Here is a 14,934-nt window from a genome sequence, read left to right on the forward strand (position 1 = left end):
AGCTGACAGCCCCTTATAAAACCAGGAAACAGGAAGAAGAAGGAGAGGGGAGCAGAAAACACTGTAGCAACACCCAGCTCAATAAAGTGCCAAGTTAACCCTGTAGTGCAGAAACTAAACTAGAAACAGCATTCACCAGTCCAGGTGCACCTTCCCTAATTGGTCAGGAGTAAACCACATGATCTTGACATTTTTGTTGTGCGCCACAATAATATCACAGTTTCTAGATGTTCTTTTTCTACTTGCAGAACAACCTGACCGTCATCTCAGAGTTTTTCCTATTAGGATTTCAAGGAAGTCAATATCTTAGAAATGTTTTATTTTTTCAGTTTCTTATTCTTTTTGGTGCAACAATATGTGGGAACCTCCTGATCATCGTCCTGGTGTCCTCCAGCAGGAGCCTCCACACTCCCATGTACTTCTTCATCTCACAACTGTCCATTAGTGACATCTTGCTAACCACGAATATCATCCCCAACATGCTCCACATCTTACTGAATAATGGGGGGACCATTACTTTTACTGGTTGTTTGACTCAATTTCATTTTTTTGGATTGACATTATCATTTGAGTGTTTCCTCCTACCAGCAATGTCCTATGACAGATACGTGGCCGTCTGTAACCCCCTCCAGTACATCTCCATCATGAGAAGTGTGTTTTGTATTCAGCTGGTTGCTCTGTGTTGGATGTTGGGTTTTTTGGCTTCTTTTATTCTTACCTTTACATCATCACAGTTTCACTATTGTGGAGCCAACATTGACCATTTTTACTGTGACATTGTCCCGTTACTAGAACTTGCCTGTTCTAACGCCTTCATTGTTCAGATGGAAATTTATGTAATAGGCAGTCCACTATTTTTGTCCCAGATCCTGATCATTGTGGTGTCTTACACTTGTATTGTATTGGCAGTATTAAGGATCCCATCCAGTATCGGGAGACAGAAAGCCTTCTCCACCTGTAGCTCCCACCTCATTGTGGTCTCCATATTCTACTGGACGTTATTCACAGTTTATGTTTTCCCAATAAAAGGACAATTATCAACCATCAATAAAGTTGTATCTCTGCTCTACACAACATTTACTCCTCTGATGAATCCTATTATATACAGTCTGAAGAATAAGGACATTAAGAAAGCAGTAGAGCAAACCCTGCGCAAACATTGATAAACACTAGGGGGCTATATCCCTTATAATAATCTCAAATGCAGGGGTATTGCTAGCCTCTGCAATTATTTGCCCCTTTACACCAGTTTCATGCCAGGGGGGCTGAATTGGGGCACAGCCACGGGGGACAGGAACGCCCGCCACTGGTGCACTTGCTGAAGCTACGTGGCCTGAGCCTGGTGGGCCTATCACTTGGTGGTGCAAGAGTGCAAGCATATGATACATAAGCTTCATGGTCTCTGTACCTCTAATACATACAGTAGGATGGTTATGTTTAGTTGTGGGGACTTAGTTACTAAGATATTTTGGACATGTAAATGTTCATTCCTACTACACATGACACCATTTCAATGCGGTCTCTCTATTCACAGAGTTAAACTCCTGTATTATTGCCACGACTGCCAAAAGCTGATGGTTGTTCCCGGCAGCTATTGGTACTGGGAACTAACTAGATTCCATGGTCAGTTTTGACTTTGGCATCCTAGGAGTTGTAAGTATCTGGTGTCTCGGGATACAGAAATAAAATGTGTGTTTTAGGGAAATGTCTAATGAAACGGGGGGGGGGGGGGGGGTTGTTGGTTTTTGTATCCATTTCCCTATCTTGTTTATTAGTAATTCAATTATTTTGTGTTGATTACAAATGGTTTACATTGGTTATGTCCACACTGGCTGCCACAGAACTGTATTTTTAATTTAATCCTGCACAGGGCATCCTAATTAGGAAACTATAACTTCTGTGCCAAAGTCTTTCTCTGTCCACAGAGTGCAGCTTAGGTGTTAATTTTACTCTTTGTTTTCTGTTGGTGTGAACTGTGACTAATTTAATCAGTACATCCTGAAGAATGTTTGTGATTTTGGGCATTATGTATGTTTGCAGTAGGTTTTTCTTCCCAAAACAAGACAGGGATGGGATTTTCAGTGGGTCAAGTTTTTTTTTCAATAGTGGTGAGAAGTGGCTGGTAATTTGGTGCAAATATGTTAGCGGGGTCAAAGGGGAGTTTCATATCCAGGTACTTTATTGGTCCCTTAGGCCATTGCAGCAGGGACTTACTTTTTAAGAGATCCAGCTGAGAGAGAACAGTGATGTTAAGAATCTCTGATTTCTCCAAATTAGCTTTGAAGTGTAATAATTTCCCAAACTCCTTATAGAGGTTCCTCAGAGCTGGTAGTGAAGGCTTGGAGTTAGAGGAAGATCATGGTGGTGTTTTGTGGGGGTGTCTATTCTCTATTCTCTCACCTTCATGATAAACTTACAGTTAACAAAATTCAAGCCGGGAAACCCTTCCTAGATGGGGGTCATGAACATCTGAGTCTGTTTCTTTCCACTCCCAATATCAGATTTTACGATTCTGTCCCTGATGTTCCTGCCTCTACGATAGGAAAAGTGAGGGGTTCATTAAACTCAGGCATAACAATCTTTGATAAAAACGGCCAATGAGATCTAATTCCATCCACAACCTTCTGACTGCTCTCATTGAAAGTGGAAGAATAGGGCATTCTCTTCCTTTGTTTGGTCCTAGCTGGTGGTCCTTAGAGTTCACTTCTGTCCTTAATACGCACTCTCTGTCTTTGTTTAGTTAAAATATGAGATGAAAATTGAGTCACGTCGGGCATCCACATCTTTGCTTTCATCCACAATATGTGTTACCCTTATCCTCTGACTACATGGCAGAGACTTTACCATATTCCGTGGATGACAATGTTTAAACAGTAATAAATTATTCCTGTCTGTCTCCTTAGTATGTAAATCTATAACCAGTCTTTGACCCTCAAATTGCAATTCTGCATGTGTCCAGACCCGTGTGAATTTGGTTGTGGGATCAATTCCATTCAAATATTGAAAGAATATTCCCAATGTCTCTAGAGACCCCGACCAAATTGCAAAGATATCATCAATGTATCTCTACCACCCCAACCACCCCAGGACTTTCCTGAAGTGGTAGGACACATTAACCTGTTCCTCCTCCAGCGACCCCACGTAAATGTTGCCTCATTAGCACCCATGTCCATACCCTGAACTTGAATAAAAAGACCTGTCTTGAAACTGAAAATAGTCCCATGTTAGTACAATCCTTAATAGAGACATCGAAAATTGCTGATATGCCACAGATGTCTCTATCTACCCTCCAAATATATTGTGACCTCATGTCTCAATTTATGCTCTATATAGTTTGTGACCTCACTTCATGTCTCCATCTACCCTCCATATAGATTGTGACCTCACCTCGTGTCTCCATCTACCCTCCATATAGATTGTGACCTCACCTCTTGTCTCCATCTACTATCCATATAGATTGTGATCTCACCTCATATCCCAATATATGCTCCATATAGATTGTGACCTCACCTCTTGTCTCCATCTACTATCCATATAGATTGTAACCTCACCTCATATCCCAATATATGCTCCATATAGATTGTGACCTCACCTCTTGTCTCCATCTACTATCCATATAGATTGTGACCTCACCTCTTGTCTCCATCTACTATCCATATAGATTGTAACCTCACCTCATATCCCAATATATGCTCCATATAGAGCATAGTAGAGACAGACACCTACAGCAGCACCATTCTTGACCCTAAATTCTAAGTGCAACTGCAAATCCATCAGATTTAGATTAGGTTAGTCATTAGAGGTCATAGTTAAATTGTGTAACTTTACTTTTACATTTTGTTCACTTCTGGTTCAGTGCTGGAATAATTATGGTGTGCACTTATAGATGCACTTAAAAGGTTGAAATGCTGAGGGACCTGCTTTTCACAAAACAAATCTCTTTCTTATCTGCTAGAGTAAGTAGTAAAGGTCCAGGCAGGAAAAGAAGTTCTCTTGGTCCTGAGGACATACACCTAGTGCACCATTGCATCTAAATTGAAATAGTAGTTTCTCAAAAATGGCATAATGGACAGAAATAATTGAGGTATTTTTTAAAGCACAGTGGAAGTCATTTATCTTTAATTAGGACATTTGTGCCTTTCCTTGGTTATTCCAGCTTTTGGATTTTTGTTAGAGATTGACATTTTAGGAAGCTGAGTTTTATGCAACTTCTTATTAACCCTTTTGCATTTCCTATATGAAGTAAAGAAATCACGGCCCTCACCGGCTTTATCGCGGGAACGTTTCTTTTTATAAGACAAAAGTGACTTCTAAAGGGAGGGTCCACTCCGTGGCGACGGAGCCATTTTGCTTTAACTAGCGCTTTCTCAAGCCAAAGGTGCCGCCCCCTGGGACACACCAATTTAAAGCCTGAGCACAGGTTGGCGGTGCCAAGAAATGCTTGGCTTACTCAACACACCCACAGAATCAAAGGAGGAATGAGAAGCAACACAGGGCACGCCCCACTCAAGGGCTAAATGGAGCCGCTCTAAAAATAGGTGAGATATAAGTGAGTTAAGCAGCGGCAAGTGATAAGACCATAGATCAAGCAGCTAAATGCTGCGTATGACAAATATGTCTAAATTAAAAAACAACCAAAAGGACAAACAGCCCGTCATTAGCAGAAATACAAGATAATTTGTATGCATAATGCTCAAGAGCTATAAGAATACAATTTCATAACTTACAAGACCCATTGATAATTACAAACGTTATACTAAATCATATAATGTTCCCCAAATCTAGTAAATATGGCACCATACAATTACTACCATAAACGTATCAAGAGAAGGCATTTAATTCATTGCGGTCATTTAGACCTAGGGGTCCTAGGGCATCAAATTTTATGAACCTCCGTGAGGCCGGAAGAAGCGCATTGTCGCGCAAAACAGCCATTGCCTCTCACTGGGCACCTAGTTTTCACCCCCTCCCCTGTTTATTGCCTTTGTATGTGCATACGTCATAATAAAGAAGAAGAAGAATTTATTGGAGACCAGTGAGTGCCGTCCCTTTCTTGTTCGTGGTTGGATTTGTGATTGAACTTCTTACCTCTAGGACTGAGCGCCACTGAATATTTGCTTGCTTGCCAAAAATCTGTGGATCTCATATTTTGGATGGCTGGGCTTGTTGTGGGTTATCAATAGATACAGGTGGTGCCGTTATCATCTCTTGTTTTGGGGTAAAATCTTCTTCAAGACTTTATTAAATACATGGTTAAAAATGTGACAAAGCAATGGGAAAAAAAGCTGGTGACTAGAGATGAGCGAACACTAAAATGCTCGGGTACTCGTTATTCGAGACGAACTTTTCCCGATGCTCGAGTGCTCGTCTCGAATAACGAACCCCATTGAAGTCAATGGGAGACTCGAGCATTTTTCAAGGGGACCAAGGCTCTGCACAGGGAAGCTTGGCCAAACACCTGGGAACCTCAGAAAAGGATGGAAACACCACGGAAATGGACAGGAAACAGCAGGGGCAGCATGCATGGATGCCTCTGAGGCTGCTTAAACGCACCATTATGCCAAAATTATGGGCAACAGCATGGCCATGACAGAGTGACAGAATGAAGCTAGATAGCATCTAAAACATGCAATAATTGACCCTGACACTATAGGGGACGGCATGCAGAGGCAGCGGCAGCAGGCTAGAGAGTGTCATGGCGACATACCCTAAATGGACTCAGGCTTCAAACCAATGGGTGGCAGAGAGGAACCAAAGGAGGTGAGCAAGAAGTGCTCAAATAATATCGGTACATGATAAAAGTTTGCCAGTATATTTTGTGGATTACACAGCAGGGTGGCGACAAAGTTAACATGGAAGCCATGAAAACAACCCAAAATTCTGCCTGACACAGCTCGTTTGATAAGGGGACCATGTATGTAGGCAGTGAACTAGTAGTAGATTAAAGGTGCTGCAGTTAAAACTATGTTAGTTGGATCTTGGCATGGAGCTGGCGCTCCGCTGCCAGGCGAGCTTTCGCCAATCCAAGCCCCTGTCTCTAGGCTACTCCCCAAACAGCACTTTTGTATAAGATCAAGTGTAGTAGCGTTCTTATAAGTTTAGGATATGCCGGGTGAGGGGAATGTAAACAGATACGCAAGAAGCGCATGATGCGCATGGAGCTGGCGCTCCGCTGCCAGGCGAGCTTTCGCCAATCCAAGCCCCTGTCTCTAGGCTACTCCCCAAACAGCACTTTTGTATAAGATCAAGTGTAGTAGCGTTCTTATAAGTTTAGGATATGCCGGGTGAGGGGAATGTAAACAGATGCGCAAGAAGCGCATGATGCGCATGGAGCTGGCGCTCCGCTGCCAGGCGAGCTTTCGCAAATCCAAGCCCCTGTCTCTAGGCTACTCCCCAAACAGCACTTTTGTATAAGATCAAGTGTAGTAGCGTTCTTATAAGTTTAGGATATGCCGGGTGAGGGGAATGTAAACAGATGCGCAAGAAGCGCATGATGCGCATGGAGCTGGCGCTCCGCTGCCAGGCGAGCTTTCGCAAATCCAAGCCCCTGTCTCTAGGCTACTCCCCAAACAGCACTTCTAAGAACCTTTTGTATAAGATCAAGTGTAGTAGCGTTCTTATAAGTTTAGGATATGGCGGGTGAGGGGAATGTAAACAGATGCGCAAGAAGCGCTGAAATAATATCCCTAAATGGTAAAAGTTTGCAAGTATATTTTGTGGATTACACAGCAGGGTGGCGACAAAGTTAACAACTTTGATGTGGAATCCATGAAAACAACCCAAATTTCTGCCTGACACACCTCGTTTGATAAAGGGACGATGTATGGAGGCAGCTATATGGACGACTTTTGGAGGTAGCAATGGAGACAACGTGTGGAGGCTGCTATGGAGACAATTTAATTTGGATAGTGCCTGTATGTGGCAGTCCCAAACATTTTTCAAACCAGAGGAGCAGGTAGGTGGCCCTCCAGTAAAATGGGATAGATTGAGTGCCTGTATGTGGCAGTCCCAAAAATGTTTCAAACCAGAGGAGCAGGTAGGTGGCCCTCCAGTAAAATGGAATAGATTGAGTGCCTGTATGTGGCAGTCCCAAAAATTGTTCAAACCAGAGGAGCAGGTAGGTGGCCCTGCAGTAAAATGGAATAGATTGAGTGCCTGTATGTGGCAGTCCCAAAAATTCTTCAAACCAGAGGAGCAGGTAGGTGGCCCTCCAGTAAAATGGAATAGATTGAGTGCCTGTATGTGGCAGTCCCAAAAATTGTTCAAACCAGAGGACCGGGTAGGTGGCCCTCCAGAAAAATGGAATAGATTGAGTGCCTGTATGTGGCACTCACAAAAATTGTTTCAAACAGAGGACCGGGTAGGTGGCCCTCCAGAAAAATTAAATGCATGAAGTATAGCAAGAGCCAGTGGGCCCTGTCAAAAAATAGCCATTTTCCTCTGCTTTACTGTACAAAGAGGAGGAGAAGGAGGAAAATGAGGAGGAGGAGGAGGAGTGGATCAATTATTCAGGTTGAGCTTCCTTCACCTGGTGGAGATTGGAAATTCTGAGAAATCCAGCCTTTATTCATTTTAATAAGCGTCAGCCTGTCAGCGCTGTCAGTCGACAGGCGTGTACGCTTATCGGTGATGATGCCACCAGCTGCACTGAAAACCCGCTCGGACAAGACGCTAGCGGCAGGGCAGGCAAGAACCTCCAAGGCGTACAGCGCCAGTTCGTGCCACATGTCCAGCTTTGAAACCCAGTAGTTGTAGGGAGCTGTGTGATCATTTAGGACGATGGTATGGTCAGCTACGTACTCCCTCACCATCTTTCTGTAAAGATCAGCCCTACTCTGCCGAGACTGGGGACAGGTGACAGTGTCTTGCTGGGGTGACATAAAGCTGGCAAAAGCCTTGTAAAGCGTACCCTTGCCAGTGCTGGACAAGCTGCCTGCTCGCCTACTCTCCCTCGCTACTTGTCCCGCAGAACTACGCACTCTGCCGCTAGCGCTGTCAGAAGGGAAATACTGTTTCAGCTTGTGCACCAGGGCCTGCTGGTATTCATGCATTCTCACACTCCTTTCCTCTGCAGGGATGAGAGTGGCAAGATTTTGCTTGTACCGTGGGTCCAGGAGAGTGAACACCCAGTAATCGGTGCTGGAATAAATTCTTTGAACGCGAGGGTCACGGGATAGGCAGCCTAGCATGAAATCTGCCATATGCGCCAGAGTACCAACGCGTAAGAATTCACTCCCCTCACTGGCCTGACTGTCCATTTCCTCCTCCTCCAACTCCTCCAACTCCTCTTCTTCTGCCCATACACGCTGAACAGTGAAGGACTCAACAATGGTCCCCTCTTGTGTCTCGCCAACATTCTCCTCCTCTTCCTCCTCATCCTCCTCCACCTCCACCTCCTCCGATATGCGCTGAGAAACAGACCTCAGGGTGCTTTGGCTATCAACAAGGGAATATTCTTCCCCCGTCTCTTGTGACGAGCGCAAAGCTTCCGACTTCATGCTGACCAGAGAGTTTTTCAACAGGCCAAGCAGCGGGATGGTGAGGCTGATGATGGCGGCATCGCCACTGACCATCTGTGTTGACTCCTCAAAGTTACTCAGCACCTGACAGATATCAGACATCCACGTCCACTCCTCATTGTAGACTTGAGGAAGCTGACTGACCTGACTACCAGTTCTGGTGGAAGTTGACATCTGGCAGTCTACAATCGCTCTGCGCTGCTGGTAAACTCTGGATAACATGGTCAGTGTTGAATTCCACCTCGTGGGCACGTCGCACAACAGTCGGTGAGCGGGCAGTTGGAGGCGGCGCTGCGCTGCCCTGAGAGTGGCAGCATCTGGGCTGGACTTCCTGAAATGCGCACAGATGCGGCGCACCTTCGTGAGCAAATCAGACAGATTGGGGTATGTCTTGAGGAAACGCTGCACTATCAGATTTAACACATGGGCCAGGCATGGCACATGTGTCAGTCTGCCGAGTTGCAGAGCCGCCACCAGGTTACGGCCGTTGTCACACACAACCATTCCCGGCTTGAGGTTCAGCGGTGCCAGCCACAGATCAGTCTGCGCCGTGATGCCCTGTAATAGCTCTTGGGCGGTGTGCCTTTTGTCGCCTAGGCTCAGCAGTTTGAGCACCGCCTGCTGTCGCTTAGCGACGGCACTGCTGCTGTGCCTAGAGCTACCGACTGATGGCGCCGTGCCCACGGATGGTAGTTCGGAGGAGGAGGTGGAGGAGGGGTGGGAGGAGGAGGAGGCATAGTAGGCCTGAAACACCTGGACCGAGGTAGGCCCCGCAATCCTCGGCGTCGGCAGTATATGAGCAGCCCCAGGGTCAGTCTCGGTCCCAGCCTCCACCAAGTTAACCCAATGTGCCGTCAGCGATATATAGTGGCCCTGCCCGGCAGCACTCGTCCACGTGTCCGTGGTCAGGTGGACCTTGTCAGAAACGGCGTTGGTCAGGGCACGGATGATGTTGTCTGACACGTGCTGGTGCAGGGCTGGGACGGCACATCGGGAAAAGTAGTGGCGGCTGGGGACCGAATACCGAGGGGCGGCCGCCGCCATGAGGTTGCGAAAGGCCTCGGTCTCTACTAGCCTATAGGGCAGCATCTCCAGGCTAAGCAATCTGGAGATGTGCACATTAAGGGCTTGGGCGTGCGGGTGGGTTGCACTATATTTGCGTTTCCGCTCCAGCGTCTGGGGTATGGAGAGCTGAACGCTGGTGGATGCTGTGGAGGATCGTGGAGGCGACGATGGGGTTTTTGGGCCAGGGTCCTGGGCAGGGGGCTGACTAGCAGCTGACACAGGGGAAGGAGCAGTGGTGTGCACGGCCGGAGGTGAACGGGCTTGTTGCCACTGAGTGGGGTGCTTAGCATTCATATGCCTGCGCATACTGGTGGTAGTTAAGCTAGTAGTGGTGGAACCCCTGCTGAGCCTGGTTTGGCAAATGTTGCACACCACAGTCCGTCGGTCATCCGGTGTTTCCTTAAAGAACCTCCACACTTCTGAAGATCTAGCCCTCGCCGCAAGAGCCCTCACCACGGGAGCTTCACTAGTTGACAGTGGCGCTGATGCACCAGCTCTGGCCCTGCCTCTCCGTCTGGCCCCACCACTGCCTCTTCCAACCTGTTCAGGTCGAGGACTCTCCTCCGTCTCAGAAGCACTGTGTTCACCCGGCCTCTCAACCCAGCTTGGGTCTGTCACCTCATCATCCTCCGATCCCTCAGTCTGCTCCCCCCTCGGACTTCCTGCCCTGACAACAACTTCCCCACTGTCTGACAACCGTGTCTCCTCATCGTCGGACACCTCTTTACACACTTCCACTACGTCAAGAAGGTCATCATCACCCACAGACTGTGACTGGTGGAAAACCTGGGCATCGGAAAATTGCTCAGCAGCAACCGGACAAGTGGTTTGTGACTGTGGGAAGGGTCCAGAAAACAGTTCCTCAGAGTATGCCGGTTCAAATGGCAAATTTTCCTGGGAGGGGGCAGACTGGGGGGGAGGAGGCTGAGGTGCAGGAGCTGGAGGAGTGGGGATTTCGGTGACATGGGTGGACTGCGTGGAAGACTGACTGGTGGTGGACAAATTGCTCGAAGCATTGTCAGCAATCCACGACATCACCTGTTCGCACTGTTCTGGCCTCAACAGTGCTCTACCACGAGTCCCAGTAACTTCAGACATGAACCTAGGGAGTGTAGCTCTGCGGCGTTCCCCTGCTCCCTCATCAGCAGGTGGTGTCTCACCCCGCCCAGGACCACGGCCTCTGACCCCTGCAGTAGTTGGACGCCCACGTCCCCGCCCTCGTCCTCTACCCCTAGCCCTGGGGTTAAACATTTTTAAAATGAGAGTTATAACTTTTTTTTTTTTTTTACTTTTTTTTTTTTTTTTTTTGTGTTTTTTTGTGTTTTTTGTTTTTTTTTGTGTTTTTTGTTTTTTTTTGAGTTTTTAGAACCAAACAATCCTATCCTATTGCTATGGCTATTTTCTAGCCAAGTATCAAAGGAAGCACACTACTATGCCAGATGAGATGACACTGAGTTATTGCCTAATAGAAATCCAACCCCTACTGAATTTTGCCACTTCAGCCTTTGCTATGGATATGTGCGCCACTAAGCGCAGAACACAGCGGTCGCAAGTCTCACTACAAATTGCTCAGAATTGGCAAGTACATGCACTGCAGAAACTACAGCCACCAGCAGATCAACCAGAAATCAAATATATAGAACGCTACTGTAGGCTTCAAGAAGCTATTTGTATTCTCCTATGGCTATTTTCTAGCCAAGTATCAAAGGAAGCACACTACTATGCCAGATGAGATGACACTGAGTTATTGCCTAATAGAAATCCAACCCCTACTGAATTTTCCCACTTCAGCCTTTGCTATGGATATGTGCGCCACTAAGCGCAGAACACAGCGGTCGCAAGTCTCACTACAAATTGCTCAGAATTGGCAAGTACATGCACTGCAGAAACTACAGCCACCAGCAGATCAACCAGAAATCAAATATATAGAACGCTACTGTAGGCTTCAAGAAGCTATTTGTATTCTCCTATGGCTATTTTCTAGCCAAGTATCAAAGGAAGCACACTACTATGCCAGATGAGATGACACTGAGTTATTGCCTAATAGAAATCCAACCCCTACTGAATTTTCCCACTTCAGCCTTTGCTATGGATATGTGCGCCACTAAGCGCAGAACACAGCGGTCGCAAGTCTCACTACAAATTGCTCAGAATTGGCAAGTACATGCACTGCAGAAACTACAGCCACCAGCAGATCAACCAGAAATCAAATATATAGAACGCTACTGTAGGCTTCAAGAAGCTGTTTGTATTCTCCTATGGCTATTTTCTAGCCAAGTATCAAAGGAAGCACACTACTATGCCAGATGAGATGACACTGAGTTATTGCCTAATAGAAATCCAACCCCTACTGAATTTTGCCACTTCAGCCTTTGCTATGGATATGTGCGCCACTAAGCGCAGAACACAGCGGTCGCAAGTCTCACTACAAATTGCTCAGAATTGGCAAGTACATGCACTGCAGAAACTACAGCCACCAGCAGATCAACCAGAAATCAAATATATAGAACGCTACTGTAGGCTTCAAGAAGCTATTTGTATTCTCCTATGGCTATTTTCTAGCCAAGTATCAAAGGAAGCACACTACTATGCCAGATGAGATGACACTGAGTTATTGCCTAATAGAAATCCAACCCCTACTGAATTTTGCCACTTCAGCCTTTGCTATGGATATGTGCGCCACTAAGCGCAGAACACAGCGGTCGCAAGTCTCACTACAAATTGCTCAGAATTGGCAAGTACATGCACTGCAGAAACTACAGCCACCAGCAGATCAACCAGAAATCAAATATATAGAACGCTACTGTAGGCTTCAAGAAGCTATTTGTATTCTCCTATGGCTATTTTCTAGCCAAGTATCAAAGGAAGCACACTACTATGCCAGATGAGATGACACTGAGTTATTGCCTAATAGAAATCCAACCCCTACTGAATTTTCCCACTTCAGCCTTTGCTATGGATATGTGCGCCACTAAGCGCAGAACACAGCGGTCGCAAGTCTCACTGCAAATTGCTCAGAATTGGCAAGTACATGCACTGCAGAAACTACAGCCACCAGCAGATCAACCAGAAATCAAATATATAGAACGCTACTGTAGGCTTCAAGAAGCTATTTGTATTCTCCTATGGCTATTTTCTAGCCAAGTATCAAAGGAAGCACACTACTATGCCAGATGAGATGACACTGAGTTATTGCCTAATAGAAATCCAACCCCTACTGAATTTTGCCACTTCAGCCTTTGCTATGGATATGTGTGCCACTAAGAGCTAAACACAACGGTAGCAAGTCCCCCTGCTAATTCCTCACAAAATGGTAAAAGATGCAAATTAAAATAAAAAAAGTAGAACGTTATTGTAGCCCTAAGAAGGGCTGTTGGGTTCTTTGAGAATCACTCCTGCCTAACAGTAAGCTAATAGAACACCCTAACGCTTTCCCTGACCAGCAGCAGCTCTCTCCCTAGCGGCATCCAGAGACAGAATGATCCGAGCAGCGCGGCCAGCGGCTAGTCTATCCCAGGGTCACCTGATCTGGCCAGCCAACCACTGCTATCGACGTGTAAGGGTACCACGTCATGCTGGGTGGAGTGCAGAGTCTCCTGGCTTGTGATTGGCTCTGTTTCTGGCCGCCAAAAAGCAAAACGGCGGGAGCTGCCATTTTCTCGAGCGGGCAAAGTATTCGTAAGAGCAACAAGCAGTTTCGAGTACCCTAATGCTCGACCGAGCATCAAGCTCGGACGAGCATGTTCGCTCATCTCTAATCTTATTACATTATTATATTTACATTATATTGGATCATATTAATATTAATGTCAATAATAAATAATTCGATGGGTTTCTTACTTGTGAACTCTCCATTTCCTTTTCTGTTTCCTGTAGAATAGCGACGTCTTTCCTCTTAATCATTTATTAATAAATTAAATTTAAAAAAAGAAAAACTAATAAACCTAATCCTCTACGGCCGCAGTATAAGGTAAGAGTCCTGTGTGAGGAGGCAGAGGAGCCCTATATAAGGAGACAGCAGAGGCAAAGGATTGTGGGAGATAAGTCCCTGCCATGACCTCATGTGTCTCCCGTGTTCTGGAGGAAACTTCTAACCATCATCGTCAGGAGATCACAGGAAAAATGAAACTTTCTAATAACATTTAAGATCCAGAAATAGAAAAAGTCTATAGAAAGTTCCGGGCACCATCTCACGTGTCTCCTGTGTCCCCACTAACTACTAATAATCATTGTCAGGGGATCAGAGGAAGTTTCTAATTCAGAATGAGATTGAAATTTTATTTGTTATAGAAATAAAAATATTTCTGAAAGTTTCTGTCCATTATGTTCCTGGTCAAGGAGGAGGAAACTTTCAATGATTAGTTTCCTGTGAAATTGTGATGTTGACAACATTTGAAAAGATCACTAAAGTTTCATGTAAAAAAAAAAGTTATAGACGACCCCTTAATGCGCATGCGCAGACCCTGTATTTTTCTAGGGGTTGTCCGTAACTCAGATCACTCCCGTCCCGTTGATGCCGCTGATCCGGAATGTCCAACGAGGATTCGGAGCTGCCACGATTCACTAATATCGTGCGTCCAATTTCCTGCATGTATCTCTTCCCCCGCTGAGGTCCACTGGAGTTCACCTTCTTCTTCCAGGTGCATGTGAGTGCTGATCTTGCGACACAATTTCTTTTTTTAAATTCCGCGGTTTGTCCGAATCAGTCGGGTAGTCCTCCGCCCACGCCCCCAGATTTGTTTTGCAAGCAAGCCGGTGCCGATGCGCCACAATCTGATGCCGTGCACCAAAAACCCGGGGCAAATCAGGGCAAAATGGTAAAAAGTCAGAAAACACGACAAAAATGCGGCGTTTGGACCTTTAGTAAATGAGCCCCATTGTGTCAGCTGATATGGTGATATGGTGAATACACCTCCCCATGACGTGAAAGATGAAAAACTTTAAAGGCATACATCATAGACGTAGCATATGTGAATAAGGTATGGTAGAATAATTTAGCATTCAAACATGAGATCATTTCTAAAATTCATGCCGTTGGGAAAACGAGTGTCTAGTAACATAATCCAATGTGCTTCACGCGTGTGCAGTTTTTTTAGTGCGATTGCCTCCTCGTTTCATGGCAGGGATATGTTCAATAGCCACCAATGACATGTATTTAATTGATTCTTTATGACAATCCCCAGATATATTACGGGTGCTAGTTATATTATCAGGATTAGCTCCAGTTACATGTTCAGCTATTTGGTTTTATTTTAATTTCCTGGTGGTGCACCCTACGTATTGTAATCTGCACTGTGAATCCATGCACGTAATATATCTGGTTATGTGCACGCGAAAGAAATCGGGGGGG

General features: G+C 45.6%; 1 protein-coding gene across 1 annotated transcript; it reads left to right on the top strand.

The window, feature by feature from the left end:
• The first annotated feature begins 227 nt into the window (after window positions 1–227).
• Window positions 228–1,163, top strand: LOC140128770 (olfactory receptor 5AP2-like). Its single transcript, XM_072150472.1, has one exon. The coding sequence runs from the start codon at window positions 228–230 to the stop codon at window positions 1,161–1,163; it is 936 nt and encodes a 311-aa protein (XP_072006573.1).
• The last annotated feature ends 13,771 nt before the right edge of the window (window positions 1,164–14,934 follow it).

Source organism: Engystomops pustulosus, chromosome 4, assembly GCF_040894005.1.
Source record: "Engystomops pustulosus chromosome 4, aEngPut4.maternal, whole genome shotgun sequence".
In the NCBI taxonomy this organism is placed as follows: Eukaryota; Metazoa; Chordata; class Amphibia; order Anura; family Leptodactylidae; genus Engystomops; species Engystomops pustulosus.